Source organism: Diadema antillarum, unplaced genomic scaffold, assembly GCF_040938485.1.
Source record: "Diadema antillarum isolate AM-2024a unplaced genomic scaffold, OU_Dant_1.0 seq00001312_RagTag, whole genome shotgun sequence".
Taxonomy (NCBI): domain Eukaryota; kingdom Metazoa; phylum Echinodermata; class Echinoidea; order Diadematoida; family Diadematidae; genus Diadema; species Diadema antillarum.
Window position 1 is genome coordinate 1 of NW_027272085.1, and position 26,848 is coordinate 26,848.

The 26,848-nt window shown below is 40.1% G+C and overlaps 1 protein-coding gene and 1 non-coding gene across 2 annotated transcripts; one reads left to right on the forward strand and one right to left on the reverse strand.

The window, feature by feature from the left end:
* Positions 1 to 6,266: 6,266 nt before the first annotated feature.
* Positions 6,267 to 24,940, forward strand: LOC139708141 (D-glutamate cyclase, mitochondrial-like). Its single transcript, XM_071620118.1, has 10 exons — positions 6,267 to 6,369; positions 8,018 to 8,171; positions 9,404 to 9,605; positions 10,002 to 10,152; positions 10,839 to 10,958; positions 12,002 to 12,202; positions 19,148 to 19,414; positions 21,579 to 21,833; positions 23,343 to 23,617; positions 24,803 to 24,940. Exons 1-10 carry the CDS (start codon positions 6,267 to 6,269, stop codon positions 24,938 to 24,940), a joined length of 1,866 nt encoding a protein of 621 aa, XP_071476219.1.
* Positions 24,941 to 26,505: 1,565 nt separating this feature from the next.
* On the reverse strand, positions 26,506 to 26,578 carry Trnas-aga (transfer RNA serine (anticodon AGA)). Its single transcript has one exon. It is a non-coding gene; the product is annotated as a tRNA-Ser (tRNA).
* Between the last annotated feature and the right edge of the window lie 270 nt (positions 26,579 to 26,848).

Genomic DNA, 26,848 nt, shown 5'->3' on the forward strand with positions numbered 1-26,848 from the left:
GGAGGTGTTTGTGCTATCTGTCTACGGTATCTCGTGACTGACAGAGTGTTTGATATTATATAATGTACATGTATATCACTAAATTATTCAAGCAGCTTGTGAGACGTGAGTCCGCTCGGAGGCATTTCATGAAGCGTTTTGGTCTATCGGATATTTTTCTGACAAACTGTTACAAGCTACTGAAATTCTTGCATCTGATTGGCTGAAAGCAAATTTGTCCAACAACTTTATAAAATGCTTCATGAAATGCCTCCTCCCCCCCCCCCCCGCCCCCACCACCCCACCACCCCCGGCGAACAACTACTTCTGCTTCATACTAGTTGTCCCGGAATATAGACGACACAGTCATGACATTGTAAAAAACGTGTTACATTATTATTTAAGGAGAGCTTGCACCCCAGATAATTGTGCTGTTTTGTTTGTTCCGGTATACGTGTGAATTCATAGAAACAATCGGTAGGCCTATCATGTAGCAAAAAAATGAGGAAGAAGAAGTCGAAGAAGAAGAAGAAGAAGAAGAAGAAGAAGAAGAAGAAGAAGAAGAAGAAGAAGAAGAAGAAGAAGAAGAAGAAGAAGAAGAAGAAGTAGAAGAAGAAGAAGAAGAAGCTGCCGAAAACTGTACGACTATCCATTAGTGGCGAGCCGGTGGAGTATACAACATTGAGTCAAAATGACCCCTTTCGCCTCATAGCTGACAAAGATTCTTCCAGGGCCTTTTGGAAAAATAAAGAAGGACAAATCACTGAAAACTGAGAAAACGGGGCATAGGCCTACCATTTGAAAATGAACGTGAGTTTGGGTGAAACCTATTCGTGGTGTTGTGTATTTTAACTAGGAAGTCACAACAATCTTCGATGTATATGGAATGATAGAGAATAGGAAATATGAAGAGAATTCAACATAATCATTTTCATATTTTTTTAGCATAATGACAGAGCACTTGGCATAGCTCTTTCAGAAAGCATTTGTATGACAGAAAGTCAAGGGAATGTAGGCCCTATACTTTTTTAAATGATGGTTAACGAACTTAAATAATTTTGCCCTTGATATTGTTTTAATCTTCCTATATGCAGCTACTGTGCCATCACGAACTGTTTGTTGCTCGTGATGACACCAACAGGGTAATGTCATTATGATCGCCTTATCAGCGCCATTGACAACTTTACACTGTAAGCAGAGGACGTTGTGATCACCTACCCTCATTTTCAAACCAAAGTTTGACAGTGATCACTCCACCTGGTTTTCTTGGTTGGTGTCAACGGAGGGAAACACAGTATAACCAGCTGTTGCCTTATCCATTATCAAGTGAGTTTACAAATTTTGCTCTCCCTTTATACTCTTGCGCCCGTGATGACAGTGGATTGGGTCGACAACTTTGGTCTTTTTTCGTATAACTCACGATTTGAGTCAGCCTATCATTATGGAGATATGTTTACCTAACTCTCGAAGTCAGCCACATATCGCGTACGGCAGTATAGAATCTTACGATCTTTTTCCGGACAGTGAGTGGTGTGATATATTGTGCTTGGGTACTGAAGTATTGCTGCTGTGGCGCTGGAGTTGGATCTGGTAATAGTGTGCCTTGTCTATAATTCTTTACAATATAATCATACAGCGCTACATTACAGCAACTCCTGCTCCTATTGATACCTAATACACTAATCGTTTTCGGCGCTGTGTGAACAGTGCTACACATTTTGTGTGGGGAATTAGACCTATGTGAACAATGCTATGGAATACATGCCCGTATAGCTTCATGGAATACATGCCCGTATACTCAGTATTATATATCTATAATGTATTCAGCTTATTGTCACAACAATCGAGAGAGGGAGAAAGGGAGAGAGAGGGAGAGAAGGGGCTAGAAGAAGAAGAAGAAGAAGAGGAGGAGGAGGAGGAGGAGGAAGGGTTTCGTATTATGGTAATTAAGATGCATTTATGGTCCTTGAGTGGACATAGGGAGTGACTGAATGAGATCAGATAGTGTATAATATCTAAAGGTCATAACTAGGCTTAAATGCACTCATATTGTATATTGCATTGACGTAAGTACACCTGTAAAACTATGTAAGACACAGCACCGAGGTGTCCCTTTCCACATACCTGGACACGTACAGCATAATACTTCGATTTTTATAGCACTGTTATTATCATATTTAATTGTCATTTTGTTATAGGATGACGAAAGATAATTGTGTTTTATCTCTGCTCTCTCTCTCTCTCTCTCTCTTTCTCTTTCTCATATGAATAGTATTATAATCATTATGCATAATAATATAGTAGAACGGAACTCCAGAACTCTATAAATTGGCATTTTCAAGATTCAAGATTCAAATTTATTTATTTTTTCTTATTTTCACTTCCATCATAAATAAACAAAGAAATTATATACATTGCATATGTACAGGATATTTGTAATAATTGCAGAATGTGATTTGACAAAGTACATATGAAAATGAGAAGCAGATGAAAAAAAAAACGCAATTATATCTTTGTTAATATATACATAAAGCGTATAAGTCAACTAAGGATGAGGATGGACGTGGAGGGTCCCATGCTAGAAGCAGAGCTTGTACGATATGGGACCCTCTAAATACACAAGACAGCAATATGAAACAAAATAAAACGAACCGATGTCAACTGACATCAAAATAATTGGGAAGGGAAAAAGAAAGAAAGAAAAAAACAGGAAAAAAGCTGGAAAAAACTACAGCACGTGCCATCGTGGACGCAAGCAATCTGGATTCCATGATGTAAAAATAAGTGATGAAATACAACCTGGATTGAATATAATGCAAAAAGTTTTGTACATAATTATACTGTATAGGTAAGAATGCAAGAGAAAGAGAGAATAGACATATCGATCTTATGTGCGGAACACTGACAGGAACATGATTATAAGGAGGACTTATTTAAAAAAATTAGTTCATAATAATTGTTTACTATTCAAAGGTGTTGTAAGATTTCAATAAAAATAATTTTGATTTATTCTTGAAGGAGTTCAGAGATTGAGCTGTTGTAATATTGTTGTGAAGTGCAGTGAAGTGAAGTGTTACAGCATGAATCATGCTGTAACATAGTGATAACAGCATTTTCGGATCCCTTTCCTTTTTTGTCAAGTCATGGAAAGGGAGATGTATAGGCCCTCGATACATTGCTAATTTATTTTTGACCACGTCATGTTTTTTTTTTTTTTTTTCATGATAACTTTTAGGCACAAACCCGACCGGGGATATTGTTAATTAATATCATTGCCATCACATAGCTATCTCCTTTATGCTCATTTTGGCCAGAAACAATCTCCCTCCCGATCTCTCTCTCCCCTATTATATCTATATATACATGTATATGTATGTATATGAATATATATATGTATGTATATATATATATATATATATATATATATATATATATATATATATATATATATATCATGCTGTAAACTTCTCCATAACTTTAATGGTACATTTTGTGTCCGATTATTCAGATTCAGTTTTGTGAACAGTATAAGTTTTATTTCTCTACTTGAATAGAACAAAAATGAGTATGATAATATCAAACATATTAACAAATCCGGCATGGATAACGGGGTCATCCCACAAGACGGACACCCATGAGTCATACAGCCCACGAGTCCTTTATACAGCCCACGGGTAATTGACACTAGGCAAATAAAGCCCATGAGACCGACACTAGGTAAAAACAGCCCACGAGCTCGACAGCCAACACGGGGTTCAATGTGTCGCGGTTTCGTCGGCCTTGTTTGCTTAGTGTCAACTCATGGGCTGTACGACTCGTGGGCTGTATAACTCGTGGGTGTCAGTCTCGTGACATGCACCCATATAAACAGCAGTTCTCATAGGTAAATGATACATAAAATATTTCATGACAACAAATCTTTAAGTACAGTGGAGGAGACCGTTTGTCAATAAACTGATGAGCTTTTTGATGTGCTTGTTGATGAACTTGTATGTGCTTTGTCAGCCTATCGGCTGTGTGTTATATATAGGGCGTTCATGCTATAAACATGGATTTTAGGTCTTTTTAATTTGGTATGAGGTGTTCAAGGATGAAATTTCATCCAGGCAATTCTTATCATTCATTGAGATAGGGGCTATTTCCTGCCTTTTAAAAGCATTTACTGATGGTATACGTGTATTCTGCACGACTATCCACACCATGGTTAGAATTGCCAAATGAAATCAAGAGTCGAAGTGAAAACTTCATTTTAGTGGGGTGTTTTAACACAGTATACCGTTATGTATATGCAATGGTGAAAATTAATCGATATACATGCACAATTTGGGGCTTACAATCAAACAAGCTTGCTTTAGTGAAAGTTCCGTCATACTTCACTTTGTACAACCCCGATTTCGATTTCGACTACATTGTAATTGAAGTGTATGCATGTATAGTATTTATATACATATAGTTATACATATTTTGTTTGTATATTATTATAAGAACTGACGTGCTATAGATTTATTACTCTATATGTATTGATATATGAGAAGTATAAAATGAACTGAATTGAATTGAGAATTGATTGATTACTACAATAGGCATTTTTTTTGGGGGGGGGGGGTCAAATCGATCGGTCGAGGGGTAAAGGTGGTTTTGAGTGTTTGAGAATTTGTCGGATAGGGTCTGTCTCTCGATATACGCCGTTCTGTCCGAAAAAAGACGGATACATGAACACTTGATTAATCCCGCAGAAGGGTGTTTCTCGAGATAGAATGGGTTCCAGCTAGTAAATGCATGGAATGCATGACGAGGTAAGAAGGCGAGTGTGAATATAAAAACCCTCAATTTTATTCTGGTTTGAGACGAGAAAATAATAGGCCTACCAGATTTATATAATGTGAAATGAACACAAAACAGTAAAGTAGCTGACGGCAAGCCTGGTGAGAAGACATCTACCGGCAAAGGAAATGACCAAAACATCTTGACTTTACCAGGGAGATGAGACACCTCCCTGACTTTACCAAGTCACCTGGGTTTTTTTTAAAGGTATCGTAGGGAGGTTTAGGTAATAGATGGGACATGTGCATTTTACCTAATCCAAGGTGCTGCAAGGAGGTATACCAGAACCTCCTTGGGTGCTGTAACCAGGGAGGTGGCTTCTTCCACCTCCCTGCTGTAACCAAGGAGGTACTAGGCAAGTACCTCCTTGCTGTAACCAGTGGCAGAGGGTCCTGTGTAGTGATACACCCATTCATCTCAGGCCGCGCGATGGGCTCTCGTTGTCATGCTGTCTGGGGATTACGTCATTGGTGATCGCGACTGAATCAAAAATTGAATGGGTTCGCCTGATTTCCAGAGCGTGAGACTGGATGACAGGTGTATTACATAACGGCGATCCGCTATGTGCCTAGTAGTGGTGAATAAACGAGAGTGGTGTGTGTACAGTCCGTGCCGTGCGTGCATGCCTCCATCTGGGGTCTATTTTAGACTTGAATGAAGGCATGCAGAGGGAATGATACTTTAGGAGGTCTGTATCTGGGATGCAGAAGTTGGTGGAACAACGACAAAACATATTTAACTCTCGACTTCCTGGGGAGTCTCTTGGTGGAATCATCGGTATAAAAAAATGGGCAATTGAGACAGCCACCCAAAAATGAGTGCGTGCATCCGTGCGTATCGCAAGCAAGGTTAGGCTGGCTGTGTAGTTGTGTAGCTCTGCACTGATTAAAACTTTGCTAGAAATCTTGTGTGATTCGGGTGGCTGTCTCAAAAAGAAGTCTTTCCAAAACATGTCTTCAGTCATAGCTTGAAAGATGGCTTCGAGTAAGGCGTTTCTGAGTGTCACCAAAACTCCTCTGGTAAGTATCAGACATGGACACTCCCGCGATTTAAAAATGTGAGAATATGGACAAGTCCATAAACTATACTCGACACCGACGTACGCTCGCGCTTTACACGTGTTATTTGCAGTCGTGATGCATGATGAAGAACGGAGCAAGAGTTCTATCTAGTCTAGTCTAGTTGGATTTCGCATTAAGTGACGATGTGACTGAATAAATCTTTTTATATGTAGAACCTATATGGCTCACTTGCGTGCTTGGATTAGCCATCATATTCACAGAAGGGTCAATTTAAAAGGCAAGAATTATACAAATTATCATATCAAGTTTGCAGACCCAATGCAGATCCATACCGAGAATAGTGATTAAATAACGTGTGGGCATTTATGCTCTACTTTGTTTTCTCCCTCACAGAAGATAGTGCTACATAGGTCTTTCCATCATACCAGGATCGTAGGTAACATGGACTTCGCTTCTCTGATGAAAGATAAGACCCCCGTGGAGGTCAGAAAGGAGTTCAGAGAGGGAAATCACTTTCAGTGTCCTGTGGCCGGGGTGTGCAAAGGTGAATATCTAATGTTAGACCTAGATCTATGCTATATTCAGAGACTCCAACTCTCCCGTTTTTGACGGGAGGTCTCCCGCCGAAAACCCATTTTTGCAAAATCTCCCGTTCTCCCGCTTGAGATTTAATTTCTCCCGCCCTGGCTCTTTGTCTCCTGTTGGAAAGGATTTCTTACTTATTTCTATCATATGTTGAAAAAATAAGCCTTAGATAGCACCAGAGAGCATCTAACTAGAACCCTGGGAATTTCGCGCTTCGCACACATCAAGTTGGAGTCTCCCGTTTGCTAAGGGTTTCAGCCGGGAGAATCTCCAGATCAGAAGGTGCTTGGGGTTGGAGTCTCTGGACTGTATATTTAATAAAAGCAAATTAATGACCCTGAAATGTAAGTACCGGTATGAACTGAGTTATAAATAAGGTTGTCTGGGTTACACAATTAAGAATGGTAAGGTTCATTTTAGTGTCCTTGGTCCGGGATACACAAAGATAGGCCCTATACTGTAACCCTACCTAAGAACAAAAACACACACACACACACACACACACATGAAAACCAGTGAAACGGTATACTGGCGTGAATAGGTCATAGCGAAATCAGAATGGGTTAACATTTTTTATGTTGTATAATGGGTATGCAAAGATGACTATGTAGTTCTACGCAACAGTGAAATTGTTTGCTGAAAGAAATTAGTTGTTCAAATTGATAGGAGATGATAATAATTTTGCCATTGAAAACTATTTCCTGTGTCGGGGGGAATGCAATGGAGAATATTGTTATCATTATTACTACCATTGAATTTTTATCATTATTATTACAATGATAATTATCATTATTATTATCATCTTCATCATCATTAGTAATCATCTCTTTCCTTTTCTTTTATAGTTTGCGAACTGCAAAATGATATTCATATGTATTAATGTGCCTCCAAAAGATAAGATTATAATTAGCGAATAATACTTCCAGTGCCCTGCGTAGATGAATGCGTGTAGCAAGGTTTAAATGGGTACTGGCATATGATTTGCCTGTGGTCTTTGGATTCATGTGCATCAGATACATTGCGCTGAGCTACGTTGTCGTTATTGTTAAAAAGGCAAAATGCAATACTAGTATCTTGATTTTCCCATAGCTCTGACTAATGTCATTCTGAGAGATTTAGTTAGCAGTTTGTTTTTTCTTCTCTAATAAGCATTGGTTTGTGAATTATGATTCAATTATTTTCCATTATAGATAATACGGTTTCTGTTGGATAGCTGCACGGAACAGATTACGTATTTACCTTGAAATCAACATTTCTTCAGTAATTTAAAAACAATCTGTTACAAATATTGTCGTACGGGAAGTTATGAAGCAATTTATGAAAAAAAAAAAGATGAAAACTTAATATAAACAATACAGTGCACTTCTGTTATAATGAACATGGTTATAATGAAATTTTGGTTCCTATATAAAGTTAAGATTTAGGCCCCAACATTTTACGCACAATTTTTTTTATTGTTTATATGTTTGGTCATAACAAAATTTCGATATAACAAAAAGAAACTACTGATCCCGAGGACTTTTAACGAGACTTGACTGTACTGCCATGCGTATCCCTCATGCTGTTGTTTTTCTTTCTCATTCTCTCTCTCGTTCTCTGTCTTGCAGGGTTTAAGCAGGCTAACCTCATGATAGTTCACAAGGATTTTGCCGGCGATCTGGTGGAGTACTGCCGCCTGAATTATGGACCCATGGCAAGCATATTCATTTCTAAACCGGGCCAGTTCGACATTCCGCCCCTTTCCGACGACTCTGACGTGAGGTTAGTGTTAGTGTTCGGCACTTAGTTAAGCAGTTTTCGTCTGAACCCCTACCCCCACCCCCCTCCACCCCCGATCTGTTACTGAAAATGAAATTAGAAACCCATACCCTTCAAATCTAAGATCACTAGTGTATATAGCCAGCAGGACAACGTTATGTAAAAGAGAATATTGATGGCAGTTTACCTATATAGTGCACTCCCAACAGACACGACCTTTATATTTATTGCACCGCATTGTGTTTATGCTAACCTTTGATCACTTCTATAGCGGCTGTGCACTTGAGTTGTCCCTTGGTCACATGACACACTCAGCAATCCCTGCGTGATCCACTAATGGTTCTAAAGTACAGGAATATCTGTTTGTTAGTTTATGAATAGTGTCATAAAATGGGATACGATCAAATAATTATCTCAACTCCTTACCAGATTCATCGCCTGAAGTAATCCAGTTTGTATTGGCTTATTGGATAATAAAAGTCGGTAATTTGAAATGAAATACGCTGAACGACAGAATTTTCAAATAATTTCGAAATACTGTAACATTCTTGACTATCAGTGTACATCATGATGTCAAACCTAAGATTATAACAGGTTTCATGTAACATAGAGTTGCAGACATTTTATTTAAAGGTACAGTTTACTTTCGGGAGCAGTGATTTTACAAATTTTCGAGTTATCACATGTGATGCATATGTGTAGGTCAGTTGTATCACAAAACATCCTATCATATAAAGATTTTGCGATAAAACCTAAAATAAAGGGAGATATCACTGTATTTCTCATTCAGCCATAACTGTAGATGGTTTAGTCTAGGAACAATTTCATTATAACTTGTTTACATTTTGTATATTCAACAATAATTAACATCAATTATATTGATTCAAATTTTTACATTGATTGTTTCTATCCCTAACGCACATTTTAGAACTATTTTGAAGCACTAAAGCTGGGGTTTTGTTTCAACTGTAAATGGTAAATTATGCCTTTATATGCGTTAATGGATGTTTTATGAAAACCCTTCGCGGACGATTATGAAGTTGAGTCGAATGTTCAGATGCTGAAAAGTTCAGACACCTAACACGTCAACGTTTATTTTAACCCAAAGGTAGTGGAAGTGAATTTGGTTGTTCTCATTATTGACTGTAATAGCATTCGCATTTCGCTCGCCCCCAAATCCCCCAAAACACCTCAAAAGACAATGTTGCTGGTTTTTTTTTCAATATTTCCTCCAGGACGGACCTGTCGGCGTACAATATGTTCGTCAACGGTGAATTCAAGGAGGTGATTCCGGATCTCATGCAATTCCAAGACCAGCTGAACGACTTCTGCTTCTTCTACTTTGGATGCAGCTTTTCATTTGACGAAGCGCTTCTTTTAGCAGGCATTCCTCTACGTAACCTGGAACAGAAGACTTCCAATGTTCCCATGTACAAGGTCTGACGAGTATTGTTTGATACGATGCATACTCATATGTTGGGAGGGTGTGTGTGTGTGTGTCCTCCACTTGAATATTCATATACACAACGACCACTGACTTTTAGATTTTCGATTCATTCCAATGGTACAAATCTCGTATTATGCATGACATGCCAGCGCAGCATGCATTGATTGCATTTCCCCCTTCTGTTTTTTTTTTTCTTATGGGCAACATCATACATACGAAGAGAGAAATCCTACCTACCCAGCTAACTTGATGTATAAAGGGAGAAAACTATATAGTATATATCTTTATGGGTATACAGTCACTTAGCTGTCATGTTTGATATATGCCATCCGGAAGAACAGTAACTGATACTCGAGCATGGCTACTGATTATATTCCAACCGGCAGACAAATGTTCCCTGTCACCCGTGTGGGGTCTTCCGTGGCAACCAAGTGGTATCCATGAAGCCCATCCCCAAGAACCTGGTGGAAAAGGCTTTCCAGGTCACACACCCGATGGTGGACGTCCATGGAGCTCCCATGCACATTGGAGATCCAGGTAATTCATTATTGGTGAATCCCGCAGAGCGCCAGATCGTGACGGCAAGAATACCCCAGTAATTTTCGCCAACGTGAAACTAGATAACATCAATTTCATTGATTTTTTCTATGCACTCTTGAGTCTTAGTAGCATCAAAACAGGAACATTTTTTCGCACTTTTAAGAGACAAACTTTATACAAAAGAGTGTAGTGCTAATAAGGAGGGTATAAAGAAAGTTTGTATTTGTTCTTTTTTTTCTAATTATTTCTCTCACATCTTTTTGTAACGCTGATACCAAAATATTCATTCAGTATTATGTAATGATTCAAAATGCATGTCACAACAATGGGAATATCCTCAAGACCACCATTAGGCAATCTTTGTAATCAATGTTCTCTTCTGACTGACACACATGCTTAATTGGTTACACCAATGCAAATATCTGCAAAGAAGAACTGAAGAGATGAGAAATGTAGTAGGGAAAATTTCTGTGGCATTGAAAAGCCCTTGCAATATTTTTATTCATAGACCATGGTACTCATTTTTATTCTATCTCAGTACTAATTTATTGTATATCAATTTACTTAAGAAAGTAAAATGATAGTAATGATGATCATATTAATAAAAGGGGAGTGATAAGATTGATAAGAGTGCTGTATAAAGAAGAAACTGTACATCATGCAAACCATCTTGCTAATTCCAGCTGTGATAGGTGTGGAAGTGGAGAAGGTCTCCTACGGTCACAGCATTACATTTCTGGAGGGGGACGTACCGGTCTTCTGGCCCTGTGGTGTCACGGCTGTCGAAACGGTCAAAGCTGCAAGTAAGCATGTTTTATCTTTAACTCTTACTCTTACAAGGGACTCCTCATATACTACACACCATGGACTAATATATTGCCAATCTACAAAAGAATAGAGATAGGTACTCTCTAAATTCCTTAGGTTTAGATTAGGGACAAATGCAAAATGAGATTGAAAATCTCAATTTGATTTGGAAGTCAATCTAATCATAAAGCCTAACTTTCGGTTTGTCCCCAACCACAATCTTGTAGATTGATTTCCAATCTAGGGAATTTAGAGAGTATATTCATTAACTAATTCACGAATTTACTATAATATGAAAAACTATGATATGAATTATACTGGTATACAGGTTTTCGAGATATAGTAATCTAATGTATTATTGGATATATAATATACTGGCTTGTATACTAATTTCTGTTATATTTCCTATTCATTTCATTCAATTTCGTTTATTTATTTCCAAATTTGTTTATATGAACTTTACAAACGATTACTGACGATAAAATCATTTTAAATAGCCTCCATTGTAAACAGTTGTTGATTGTTTCATGTAGACACTTCTGTAAATTTCAGTGTTCCGTCGCCATTGATTCTCTGTCGATTTTAATTCATTGTTTTGCTATCGCCCTACACAAGCTTTTCGGGATCTCTCATTGCGCAAAAAAAAAAAAGACTTTTATTTTTCAAATGACAAGATCTGACTCGGGAAGCTCCTTAGTTCATTGAGAGGATTGTAGGGTAGGACAATGACCCGCAGCTGAAGCCATTAACTCAAACAATACAATGAAGACTGATATGACTCGTGATATGATTTGTATGTCAACTCCAGTATTCAATGAAATCGTTTAACATGCATGAAAAAGACGCACAACAGCCTCAGAATAGAGCAGATTAAAGCAGATTGTGCTCGAATAGCTACAAACAACACATATGCACACAACGTTAGTGGTATTTCAATGTAGTTTTAGGAAGTCAACAAGTGCTCAAAATGCATCCTCCTTTTGCCATCTGGAGAGAAATAAGAAAAGGTAGTCTAATTTGTTTTTCATTTGAAATCCAGAGCTCCCTCTAGCGTTCACCCACAAACCAGGGAGTATGATGATCACAGACACGCCCTTGAAGAAGACCGACTCTGACCCCACCCCAGAGGACCTCCCTAGAGTGGTGTGGTTATCTGAGAAGCCTCTTCTTGCCAGCGTTCTCTCCCAGGCAGCAGTGGATAAAATCAAGAAGTTGGAGGAGGCAGCCATTGAAGACATAGGTAAGTTGTGTATCTGATTAATATCACTGACTCTGGCAAGACCGTAAAGACGAGTATTAATGTTTGTAGTTCAAACCACAAAGGTCAATCATTAAACCATGCCTGACGACTCACTGACACGGTATTGGAATAGAGTAATAACAAGCATGATTCCGTATACTTTCTGTTCCGTTGGCTTGAGGGCATTGAATTGCAAAAAGCGTGAATTAAAACGCACTGATTGCTCTATCAAGCTGAATGGTGTGTGCGTGTACTTTCGTATGTGTGAATATCTTGAATATCTTCAGTGGATAACTTTGTTTTTTTTTTTTTTGCATTGTCTTGTTATATTTATTCATATTATTGTCACTTATTACATACGCACATGAATTAATGAATGAATCTTATCCCTTCAATTACGATGAATTAATCCGAACGATTGTCAACGAAAAAAAAAAAATACTAGTTTGTAATACTAGATTGTTACGGTCAAGTTCACACAAATGAATGCAAGGCGGTCTCAGTGAATTGAAATGAACAAATCTTCCGGGTTTTTATTAGGAAATTATTTAACAATCAGTTTCCAACCGGAATAACAAAATTTGTTGTTTAACAGCTTACAGCGAAATCAACCATAACAATGAAAGATAGGCGGGATCGTTTCAACTAAGAAAACATAAGTTCAGATTGTGTAATACCTGGCCAGGGTTTCACCCTAAGAGAGTCAACGTCGGGGCCCAACTCATCTGCGACGTGGCGGGGAGGCGACGTCAGACGCTATCACGTGTAGAACGCGTCAATACACGGGACGTCGTCGGATCAGCGGGCGACGCAGTATACCTCAGCACAGTTCGCAGCGCTGTGCCTATGCCAGACAGAAGGGCGTTGGCCGCTGGGTGCGCGTGGTCCCTCACAGCGTCTCAGCGCCCTGTATCGACCTCGGCGCGGCTCCCACTAGTCACCGTGGAGCAATCACAGGTGGGCGTTGGCTCAAGACCGTCTGGTGGTTCACCTGGAAATCGACGAAAACTTATTGTCGCCGTCGTCGTTGAAAGAAAACGGGCTAGAGGCAAATGGGCATGTCCTGGTTTATCTCGCCTCTTAGCACTTAAAATTCACTTAGCAGAGCACGTTCCTTGGGGAAAGCAATTCCTCCCAAGAGTGTGGACGGGAATGCCGAGAAAGTGATAACGGTCCTCTCTAACCGAAGTCCGATTGTCAACTGACACGACCAATGTATTTTTAACATGAACATTATTACATACATGGAAAATTCCGTCAGGCACGCCCAGCTTAATATATTCATAACATTAAACTCAACCTGGGGAAGTGTGTAAGGCTGCGGTTCAAAACGAATGACTCAAAAGGAGATTACATAACTGGTGGTGTTTACAAACATTCGCGATCGTGCACGTGTGATCGCATACACATGATCATAAAACATGAAGACCACATTGTTAAGTGATTACATGGGCAAATTCGTAACACCCCCACCCCTAAGAGAGAAGATATTGCTCTGAAGTAATATTTTCGTTGCTATAAAATAATAATTTCGTTATATCAAAACACGTTACAAATTTCAACTTCATCATCCTGCATGATTTGTAACAAATAACAAACATCGGCTATTTCTGAACTTCTTAGGGTATCCACTCACTATATAAGGCAACTGCTCACAGAATGGCTCAAATGCACACAAAATACACATTATTTAACCTTCAGATTATGATAACACGGGAACATTATCGCATGTGTTTCACAACATCATCTCTTCGCTTTGATATAAGTTTGGCATTCTGTCTGTATCGTGACAGACCTGTATTATAATCTTCTGTCATGTTTGCACATAATGTTTTCATACAAATACCGGTAACAGTTTGGGGGGTAATTACTGTAAACGTTTCCTGTCAAAAGGAAACACCATACTATTTCAAAAGGAGCCATTTTATGTCTCCTTTACAAAATACTCTCGTTGATATCATGTCCTGTCAAAAAAAAAACTTTTGAACATTGTCTTTCTATTCTTTCAGATTCATTTCAACCCCTCCAGCTATAGAGATATAACACAGCCTAATATCTCTTATGATTTCAACTGTCGTATGCAACCTTACAAAAGAGAGACTTAATGGAATGAAGCTAACATCTCGTCTTAAGACGTTATACAAAATCTAGAAAGAACACTCCCTACTTACTTTTCGGTTTAACAAAACTACACCCTCGACAGTGCATCTGGGATAATGTTAGCTCTGCCAGAGATGTGGGCTATTTTGAGTGAGAAAGGTTGCAAGAGGAGACTCCACCGAAAAAGCCTGCCATTCTTGCTCTTGAAATTCTCCAGAAAGGAGAGTGGGTTGTGGTCTGTGTACACCTGTATATCGCCACCACCACTCCCTGTGTACACACTAAAGTGCTGTAGGGCTAGTACGAGGCCAAGTGTTTCTTTTTCTACGTTACGCACTTTTGTTATGGTCAAGTTCACACAAATAGATACGAGGCGGTCTCGGTGAATTGAACAAATCTTCTGGAACTTTATTAAGAATTTGCTTAACAATCAGTTTCAACCGGGATGATCATTCTTACTTAAAGCGTTGCAGCGAAATTAACCATAGCGATTCAAGGTTAGATTGGATCGTTTCAACAAAAGATATTAACTCAAAGACGGATTATGTGATACCTGGCCAGGGTTTTACCCGAACAGAACCAACGTCGGGGCCCAACTCATCTGCGACGTGACGGGGAGGCGACGCCAGACGCTATCGTATCACGTGGAGAACGCGTCGATGCACGGGGACGTCGTCGAATCAGCAGGCGACGCTATCTCACTCCGGTCAGCTTGCAGCTCCGCGACTACGCCGGGCAGAAGGGCGTTGGCCGCCAGGTGCGCGTTGCCACTCACACAGTCTCGACGCCCTGGATCGACCCCGGTGTGGCTCCCAGTAGTTGCTGTGTAGCAATCACAGGAGGGCGTTGGCTCCAGACCGCCTGGTGGTTCGCCTGGCCAAGTCAACGAAAACTTAACGACGCCGTCGTCGTCGAAGGGAAACGGGCTAGAAGCAGGTTGGCGTCTCCTGGATTATCCTGCTGTTTAGCACTGAACTCAGTTCGCAGAATACTTGTCTCAGGGAAAGCAATTTCTCCTAAGACCATGGACTGGACGTTGAGAAAGTTATAACGGTCCTCTCTAACTGGAGTCTGATTGTCGACTGACGCGAGCAATGGATTTTTAACATGAGCATTATTACATACATGGAAAATTCCGTCAGGCACGCCCAGCTTAATATATTCATAACATTAAACTCAACCTGGGCGAAGTGTGTAAGGCTGCGGTTCAAAGCGAATGACTCAAAAGGAGATTACGTAACCGGTGGTGTTTACAAACATTCGCGATCGTGCACGTGTGATCGCATACACATCATTTCATTTCATTTCATTTCATTTATTTCATTTCCAACAACATTTTCATACACAAAATAACACAACATCAATACAATGTCGTAACAAAGAAAAATACGTGAAGTTAACAATAATACGCATGAAAAAAAGCAAGAGAATATTGAATCAAAACTAAAGTTGCAGGAAATGGAGGAGACATGCTAAAAAAACATTAAACATAAAGACCACATTGTTAAGTGATTACATGGGCGAATTCGTAACACCCCCACTCCTAAGAGAGAAAATATTGCTCTGAAGTAATATTTTCGTTGCTATAAAATAATATTTTCGTTATATCAAATCACGTTACAAATTTCAACTTCATCATCCTGCATAATTTGTGACAAATAACAAACATCGGCTATTTCTGAACTTCTTAGAGTATCCACTCACTATAGAGCAACTACTCACAGTATGGCTTAAATGCACACAAAATACACATTATTTAACCAGTTCGGATTATGATAACACGGGAACATTATCGCATGTGTTTCACAACATTGTCTCTTCACTTTGCTATAAATTTGGCATCATGTCTGAGCTGTGACAGACCTGCATGACAAATCCTCTATTATGTTTGCACATAATGTTTCCATACAAATACCGGCAATAGTTTTGGGAGTAATCATTGTAAACGTTTCCTGTTAAAAGGAAACACCATAATTTTTCAGAGGGAGCCATTTTATGTCTCCCTTACAAAATACTTTTATTGGTATCGTGTCCTTCCACAAAAAACTAACAAACAAACATTTGAACATTGTTTGTCCATACTTTTAAATTTTTTCAATCCTTCCAGTTTGGAACGCAACTCAACCTAATATTTCTCATGATTTCAATTATCTCTTCTTCTTTTTTTCACTCACAAAAAGGGAAATGGCGGGAATGAAGCTAACTGTGTGTCAAAAACTCGAGACGTTTACACACAGAAAATGAATATTCCCATCCTACTTCTTGCTTTAACAAGAAACTACTCTCCTGCTTGAGTTTTCCTAATGCCAACGTGACCTCCCATGTGGATTTCCTGAGCAACTCTCCCTACGATAGTTCACTGGCCACACTATTTGCTATACCACTGACCAGCTTACACTAGCTGGTCTATGGGGGGCCGCCCCTTCCTCATCAACACACCGGATCTCCTGTGGAAGCACTCCGGCATACTAGCAGCTTCAATCTCGGAAACAACAGTAAGAAGCAAACATTCGAGTGTTGGATCTTTTGGCTGTGCTGCAATCAGGGAAGAACGACAACTCTTGTCATCACCAGACTGAGCAGAAACATCATCGAAGTTAGCAGAAAACGTTTCTGCCAACCGAACAGAGTCATCTACAGACCCAAAATCATCTGCCTCGCCCTGCTTCGCCTGACCTGATTGTGACCTCGTCACCACATAAACAGGAAATACATCCGGGAATTCTTCAAGCAACTTTTCAGTTTCATGTTCAACTACCGGATCACTTGACACAATTGGTGAGACTGAGACCTTTCTCCCAGCCAAATCGTTCCCCATCAATAAATCAACCCCATCCATGGGCAGACAGGAAACCACACCAACCATAACTACTCCAGTGACTAAATCACTCTTCAAGTGAATCCTATACAAAGGTACAGAAACGTAGGTTCCATCAATACCCTGTATCAGTGCACTAGCACAAGATGAACCGTCAGCGGGCAATTTATTCACATCACCTACAAGGAGAGACTGTGCTGCTCCGGTGTCCCGCAGGATTCTCACCGACTGCACTGCACCATCATCAGACTGCCAAGAAACCACACCCTTTGACATGAAGCCATGGTAACACTCAGACATGTTATCTACACTTCCAGGGTTGATATTTCTATACACTATCTCAAGACGGTCATGCACAAAAATAGCAGCACAAGTTCTTTCTCCTAAAATTGCAAGTACAGGTTTGGCACCCTGCTTTTTACTATCCCGTTGTAGCTTCCAACATTGTGTCTTAACATGTCCCTTCCTGGAACAATAGTGACATGCCACCTCTTTCAATTCAGCCTTTCTAAACTGTTAAATCTTTGGCAGAGAAACATCACCGTCCAAAAAATCCTGCACTGAAAATTCCCTAGATATGGCACAGTATACACAATACTTAACACATCAATGAAAACTTGACTGCAAACTTTGCAACAGTAGAACAACAGGAGCACAAAAACAAGCTTATTTAGACCTAATTTGAACAATGTAATATACTGTATAAGGCTTGCAAAATTCGGTTCCCGGACAAGCCCCCACTTTGTTACGGTCAAGTTCACACAAATAAATACGAGGCGGTCTCGGTGAATTGAAATGAACAAATCTTCTGGAACTTTATTAAGAATTTGCTTAACAATCAGTTTCAACCAGGATGATCATTCTTACTTAAAGCATTGCAGCGAAATTAACCATAACGATTCAAGGTTAGATTGGATCATTTCAACAAAAGATATTAACTCAAAGACGGATTATGTGATACCTGGCCAGGGTTTTACCCTAACAGAACCAACGTCGGGGCCCAACTCATCTGCGTCGTGACGGGGAGGCGACGCCAGACGCTATCGTATCACGTGGAGAACGCGTCGATGCACGGGGACGTCGTCGAATCAGCAGCCAACGCTATCTCACTCCGGTCAGCTTGCAGCTCCGCGACTACGCCGGGCAGAAGGGCGTTGGCCGCCAGGTGCGCGTTGCCACTCACACAATCTCGACGCCCTGGATCGACCCCGGCGTGGCTCCCAGTAGTTGCTGTGTAGCAATCACAAGAGGGTGTTGGCTCCAGACCGCCTGGTGGTTCGCCTGGCCAAGTCAACGAAAACTTATCGACACCGTCGTCGTCGAAGGGAAACGGGCTAGAAGCAGGTTGGCGTCTCCTGGATTATCCTGCTGTTTAGCACTGAACTCAGTTCGCAGAATGCTTGTCTCAGGGAAAGCAATTTCTCCTAAGACCATGGACGGGACGTTGAGAAAGTTATAACGGTCCTCTCTAACCGGAGTCTGATTGTCGACTGACGCGAGCAATGGATTTTTAACATGAGCATTATTACATACATGGAAAATTCCGTCAGGCACGGCCAGCTTAATATATTCATAACATTAAACTCAACCTGGGCGAAGTGTGTAAGGCTGCGGTTCAAAGCGAATGACTCAAAAGGAGATTACGTAACCGGTGGTGTTTACAAACATTCGCGATCGTGCACGTGTGATCGCATACACATGATCATTAAACATAAAGACCACATTGTTAAGTGATTACATGGGCGAATTCGTAACAAACAGTAATAACCGTTTCTCCACCTGGTCGGGAAACGTCAGTGCTGTAAGCTGTATCGGGATCGTCAAATCGAAATGAAATCTATAATTTGCTTCAAACTTGCAATATTGGAGACTTTACTTACTGTGATTTACGTCGACTTTATCGTGTATAGACAGTCCAAATTGTTCGTAGAACTATTCCTTTCCTGTATAGTTACGATGATATTTCATAACAATGATATATCCACATTTGTCATGAATTTGTTGTACATTTTGTTTTGCCTTGGTAGGAAAGCGGCAAATTGGCAACCTGCTTGTAGAGGACGATCTATTGAAGTCTGCCCTGTCCCTATCCCACGCAACCTCCGTCGCCATCACCACCGGCTTTCCAGTCAAACTTGAGGGTGACAACGTGTACGAGAGTGACGGGCCTCCTGGCGCCATTGCCATGGCAACCACCCTCCAAGCCCTGGGAAAAGATGTAGTTCTAGTGGTGGATGATGAAGCCGGTCTGGTAGAGCTGATGCAGAAGACCATACAAAGACTTCTTGACCAAGGTAAAAATCTGGAGCAGCTGGTATTTGTGTACGCACATCGCAAGAGGAGAATTTCAAAACATAAAAAAATATCAAACCTCAACCATCCTTCCCTTTATATATCAACTACGCTTATGATAAGTCAAATGTTTTGTTGGACCAACCCAAGTGGAATTTTTATTGGATTATAATTATTTTCTCTCTCATCAATCTGCATAATACACATTTGAGTGGAGATGTATTCTCATGACCTTTCTTGGCAGCTGACAAAATATCTGGCTCTCTCTTTATTTTTGTTTTGTAGGGTAGCAATTTCCATACCATTGCATTTGTACAATGCTCGAAAATTTTCTTCGATTCTCTGTGAAGTTCTCGTGTCTTCATCAACTATCCACATCATTCATTATCAATAACTTGCTATCAGCGCTTCATGATTTCCTTACTTGTAATGACCTATTATCATCACCTTCAGTATTGTATGTCAAGTGAGTTGTATTCCAGGCTAGATATCTCCCCCGCTATGATTAAGATACGCTTTGATTGACGTTGTACTAGTTCATGAAACGGAAGTTCTTTAAAGCAGCAATTATAACGTATCCAGTCATCATTGAAAAAGAAATTTATTCTCTCCACTCCTGAACATTCAAAAGGACTCCATTTTTACACAAAATAGTACACAACATTGCATCCTGTTTATCTCCTATGCTTTTACATGTGATACATGGAAATTTACATCTCTTTGTCATTGTATACAAATGCTATAACAGTCAAGAAAAACAACGATGAAACTCTATTAAAGCCTTTCAAAGTTGCGTTCTGTGTTGATTCTGACATTTTTGTTATCCGTTGTCAGTGCCATGATCTTGAAATTGCTTGTCCACACCTTCCTGGCGTTCTGGCTGTTCCGGACTTTGCTGAACAGGATTTGACGTCCTTTTGTTAGATGTTCTTTGATGAAAACGTCGGACCCTCGCAAATTGCTTCGAGAATGGTGGCACAGTCTCTCACATTGTACCTTGAGAATTAGACAAGAATGGGACTAGGACTGTTTGAGTCTCCGGAGTGCTTGTTCTGAAGACGGTTTGGTCTGTCGATGTCGCTTGGAGCGAGTTTGACGCCCGACTTCTGCTTCCGGGTGAGATCCATGACGATGACACCAGTATCCTCATTGGGAGATTCAGCCAGGCCGTAGATCCTCAGGCAGTTACGTCTGCTGTATACAGTTCCTGTTTTGTGAGGTCGTCATCAATTTTTGTAAACTTGTTCTCAAAGTCAGCAACAGCTTTTTCAAGATCATGGACAACTTTGAGCCTCGTTTGAAGGTCATGGTTGATAGACTCGTAGACCCGCTGGGTGACAATATGCTTTTGAAGAGTGTCACTGAATTCTTCAATGTTGACAGTTTAGCGCACATGGCGCTCGGGTGACCAGTTGGACTGTCCCTAGATTCAGCAGCACACGGAAATTGCCCTTTGTCAGTGGACAGGGCGGTGTTGGTATCTTCGCCTTTTTTTCCTTTCTTCTGGCACCCTTACCACCACCTTTAGAGGCCATTTTGATTTGAAATTAGTCTCTCGATGCAGCAAGGGGAGTACACGCAATGAACAGATCACAAATAATGATACGTAGTATATGAAAGTGAGTGACGAGGGTAAAATAAGAAAACTTTACCAATGATACTGAGATTGAAGTCCAAAAGTGTCAATCGCTGTCAAGCGCCCGTCAATATTTAAGTTGACCATGAAGCTATCGCGACCAGGTCATAGAAGCGAATGAAATAATTTTAATAAAAGGGTGCACAACCCGCAATTGGCGTTCAAGATCAGGCTTCCTGGATTATCCTTTTCCAACGCTGCGGAAAATTAATTAGAGCGATTGTTTTACTGACGTAATTTGACTCTGACTGGTTGTTAACATAAAGTGATAAAACATTTGTTTTTGCAAGGCTACTTTTTTTTTCTTTTAGAGATTTGCATTACCTTTCATGAAAACAAACCCTAAGACCTATTACATTTTTTAGGGCCTGTAGTACATTCTACCTGGTATCATCATTCTTGAGTGTAACCTCTACAGAGTCCCTGAAAATTAAGATATTGATACAACATGCTTTAGCTTCCTCAAAATCATTTTCTATACATGACAATACATTTTATCTAAACTAATGTCCTGTGTGTCCACTACCAAGGTGTTATACAACAGTCTATACCAGTCGAGTGCTACCCGCCGCGTGGGGAGAAGGCTTCTGCAGAGAGTGCCAGGGCGTTCCTGAAGGATGGTGAAAACAAGTGCCGGTTCGACCACCTCGTCGCCATTGAACGAGCCGGAAGAGCCCATGACGGTGGCTATCACTCGAGTAAAGGGGTGGACAGAGGTAGCAAGATCGGAGGGATTGACGAGCTCTTCGAGGCGGCCAGGGATATGCCCCATGTATTCACTACAGGTGCGTTTCGTTGTCAAGTTTGAGTGTAATACACGTCAACAAAACTTGGCTGTATCGAATGTGGTTGGATCTAGGACTGGAGTGTGATCTGGATCTCTGCATGGTTCTCGATTTGATCTGCAATTGAAATTTGATTCGTGTCTGATTTGAAATGAAGTACTACAGGTTTTTCAAAAGTGAGAATACATCAACATTTATCTTTTTTATGGCTCAAAATGAAGTTTTAGTAATAGCAAATGTGATCGGATATTGTGGGTCAATTCAATAGCATTTTTCATGTAGGTTTAAAAAAACGATTGTTTTACATTGTTGAAAAACCACCATCGGTTCCAGACCAAGAATTGACAGATATGTATTTTTATGCCTCAGCCACGAAGTGGTGCCGGAGGCATTATGTTTTCGGGTTGTCCGTCCGTCCGTCCGTCCTTCCGTCCGTCCGTAATGAATTTTGTGGACAGGGTAACTATCAAAACCTTTTGAGGTATCCTAATGAAACTTGGCATGTATGTGTATTAGGGGGTGAAGTTTGGCCTATCAACGTTTGGGTGCACATGCTCAAGGTCAAAGGTCAAAAGGTCAAGGTCAAATGCTTAAAATTTCACTATTTCCCCCATATTTATACAATGCCTGAAGATATTTTCTTGAAACTTAGTGTATACATGTATTACCCAATTATGATTCTCTGGTGAAAGTTAGGGGTCATGAGGTCAAAAGGTCAAATAAAATGTTAAAATTTCACTTTTTCTCTGTATCTTGGAAATTGTTCAAGGTATCTTTGTGGAACAAAGTATATATGCATGTACTGACTGGCAGTGGTTATCTAGGGAATTTGGGGTTCATGGGGTCAAAGGTCAAGGGCAATACTTCAAAAATTTAACTATTTTCCTTATATTTATGCAATGCCAGCAGGATTATTTTTTTTTGAACTTGATGTACATTGTATGCATGTATAACCCACTAGAGATTCTCTGGGAATTTTTTTTTTTTTTTTTTTGCCAAGAAGGTCAAAGGTCAAAGATCAAGTGAAAGTGCTGAACTTGAACTTTCTCCATATCTCGGAAGTGGCTGAAGTTACCTTTAAACTTAGTACATATTTATGTATGTTCTACCCGACAGTGATTCTCTTATGAATCAAAGGCCAGATGAAAATGATAACAATTTATTGTTCAATACAGAAATTGCACTTTTTCTCCATACCTTGAAAATTACTCAAGTGCGTAAACTTATGAAAGGGTCAAAGTCAAAGTTAAAGTTCTTAAATCCTTCAATACATGCTCTCCTATTCATCCAATTAAACATAGGTCAAGGAAGGTGAACATTCGATACATTTGTAACAAACATGTCATTTTACTATTTTGCCAATTTTTTGAAAATGTAATCACACATTGTCCACATGTACTATAGACCTATAAGGAGAATCATGCATTATGGCGGAGGCATACCAGTCGCCATAGCGACATTTCTAGTTGATAATTGTGTCACAGTTTCTTGCCGTATTGTCATGTCCAGGTATCGGAGACGGTGGAAATGAACTGGGCATGGGTAAGGTGAAGGCGAAGACTGCCGTACACGTTCCTATGGGGGACCAGATAGCCTGCACGGTAGCAACGGACTACCTCATTTGTGCAGGGGTGAGCAACTGGGGTGGCTATGCCCTCTCCATGGCGCTGGCCGTTCTTCGCCTCTGCCCCATTCACGATCGGTACAGACGCCGCGCCGTGGGCGTGCCACCCACACAGGAGGAAGTACTGGCAATCATCTCAGCCACGCCCACTGTCAACAAGGTGGGTGGACCACCGGGTTCCATGACATTTGCTCCTGCAACAATTGCTCCCATAAAATATCTGCACACTAAGCCAAACATAAATTCTACCCACAAACATAACCCTAACCCTAAGTCCTTGGAGAAAAATAAGACCTGAACATATTGTCCCAGGAGCAAATGTCGCGTCACCGGACCATTGACATTGTTCTTATCAAGGAAAATTATCATTATTGAAAATGAACTGGAACCTCTCTCCCTTTTTAGTATTAAAATGCCTTGTTATGCTCTGTGGTTGTTAGAAATGAACTGGGAACTAAAAGAAAGGCAAGGGCTGCATTGCAGTCCTGTGTAGACTGATGAAAAAAAAAAATATGCACACACAAAAAAAGTTCTGTGCGGATATGGATTAACCGGTGCTTTCGTGCAGGCGTGCAGTGAATTTTAGATTAATGTGCCTCACGGGGCTATGTTGTATCTTCATTCCCACGTGTCAGTCTACAACAATAAGATCTTTTTAGTCACAAAAAGTGAAAATGTTAACACAGTGCTCTCCCGTTGTAAGGAACATGGTTATAATGATATTCTTTTTACAACGAAGTAAAACTTTAGATCACAGTAGAATCATCTATATTATCATAATAAGTACTAGTACTTCAATGTTTGGCCGTAGCGAAATTTGGATATAAAGAAAAAAAAAATCGCAAGTACCGTGCACTTCGTTCTAACGGAAGTGCACTGTATCAGTGAGTGCCTTGTAAAGCTGCATTCATGGCATCAAATATTGAGGTCCCGCTTCTTGACATAAGTGAAAGACTTATTGCAAAATAGTGTATCACCCTGTTTTTAAGGTAAGTATATGGAGTGCTCCATCTACCAAAAACTAAATAAAAAACAAACAAGCAAAACAAAACAAAAACCGATCTTTAGTGTGAGAATGCGTCCACAAAAAACAAGCAAACAAACAAAACATTTGTCGAACAATAATTTGCCAGAGGTCCCATGAACCAATTTTTGTGTTTCTTGTTCTTCTTTCCCTTCTCCCTTCTCTCCATCTTTTTTTTTCTCGTGTTTTTTTTTCTCTACCTCTCCTTCATTTTTCTTTGTTCTTCTCTCTTTTCCACTCCTCCTCCTCCTCCTCCTCCTCCATCTTCTTTGTTGTGGTCTCACTTTCTTCTCCATTCTCTGTCCTCTTTGCCCTCTACAGGAGGAGAAGGTGCTGCAGACGCTGGTGGATCTTGGATTCATGGATGCCTCGGGAGAGGTGAAAATGGCGGTCGACTGGCTTCCCTTCCATGACGTCCACGCCAAGAAGATCCAGGATATAAGCGATGTTTTACTCTAAGCAGTAAATCAGACTGATCGTCTTTGATGTACTCAAGGGAGTAAATCAAATTGATCGTGGACCAACATTTCAATCCCCCACGGGTGCCTTCGTGATTCATCAGCATTGCTGTATCTTTGATTGCTCTTTCTGCAGTCACTCATTGTCATTTTCTAACAATTCATCATCACATGCACATACCTTTTATTAACATGATGAAATAATATAACCACCGTGTCAAGGCTATCATACTCGAAAACCACTCTTTCAAAACGCACATACGCTATTCACGATACTTTGTAAAATCACATCACACAAACACGTTAAATAAAAAAGAAACAGCATCATAAAAACCAGCTGCCTTTAAAACTCACTGGATTTGGAACATTAAACGTTCAGGATGTGCTAGTATAAGTTTTGTATAATTTGAAATGTTCCATGAAATGGATTTTAAGTGTAGTTTTCTTAACCAGTGATTTGAGTTTGTGTCGGAAGTATGCTTGTCTCATGTTGCAGATTTCAAATTTATGGAATTCTTCCGTCCACTTGTTGTCCCCGCCGAACGAGTTCGAGCAGGGGACTATGAAACGGGCTCCGTACGTGTGTGTGTCCGTCTGTCTGTGCGTCCGTGTGTGATCAAAATGTTCAATTTGCTACTTCTCTGTCATTTATGAGCCAATTTTGATTCTGTTTGCTTTATATGATAGCACTACATGGGAGCTTTGAAACTTCTACACAGAATTTCAGTTGTGACCTTTGACCTTGACCTTTGACCTATATTGTACATTTTGCTTCAAAATGCTACTCCGCCATTTCTAACCCGATTTCGATTCAGTTTGCTTTATGTGATGGCACTAGGTGAGGGCTTCAAAACTTCTGCACAGAATTTTGACCTTTGACTTCTTTGAACTTTGACCTTGATTTTTGACCTATATTGTACATTGGCTACAAAATGCTACTCCGCCATTTCTAACCCGATTTCGATTCCGTTTGCTTTATGTGATGGCACTAGGTGAGGGCTTCAAAACTTATACACAGAATTTTGACCTTTGACTTCTTTGACCTTTGACCTTGATTTTTGACCTATATTGTACATTTTGCTACAAAATGCTACTCCTCCGCCATTTCTAACCCAATTTCGATTCCGTTTGCATTATGTGATGGCACTAGGTGAGGGCTTCAAAACTTCTACACAGAATTTTGACCTTTGACTTCTTTGACCTTTGACCTTGATTTTTGACCTATATTGTACATTGGCTACAAAATGCTACTCCTTCGCCATTTCTAACCCGATTTCGATTCTGTTTAATTTATGTAATGGCACTAGGTGAGGGCTTCAAAACTTCTACACAGAATTTTGACCTTTGACTTCTTTGTCCTTTGACCTTGATTTTTGACCTATGTTGTACATTTTGCTACTAAATGCTACTTCCGGCGGGAACATATATTACGCACCGCGTAATTTCTACTTTTCCTTGTTTTTATTGCAACTGATTAACAAATTGCCCTACATCGACGTAAATAGGCACTGGATTGACCAGTGTTTTAGTTGTATATAGCCATGACTAAAGAAACCATGGGCATACATACTCAGGTAGGATTCGAACCTACGACCCCCTGATCTCTGGACAGGCGTCTTATCCACTAGACCACCGAGCTTCTGGCTGACAGCTAGTGCTGGTTCTACGTCGGATATATAGGGAAATTTGTTAATCAGTTGCAATGTTGCAGATTACTGGCGAAGAAATCTGCAACATTGCAACTAGGTGAGGGCTTCAAAACTTCTACACAGAATTTTTTCGCCAGTAATCACATTTCTGCAGATTTCTTCGCCAGTAATCACATTTCTGCTCCAAGCCAGGGAAAGGATGTGACATGACAGCATCTTGTCACAGTCATGCCAAACTCCTTACAGGTAAATATTTCCAT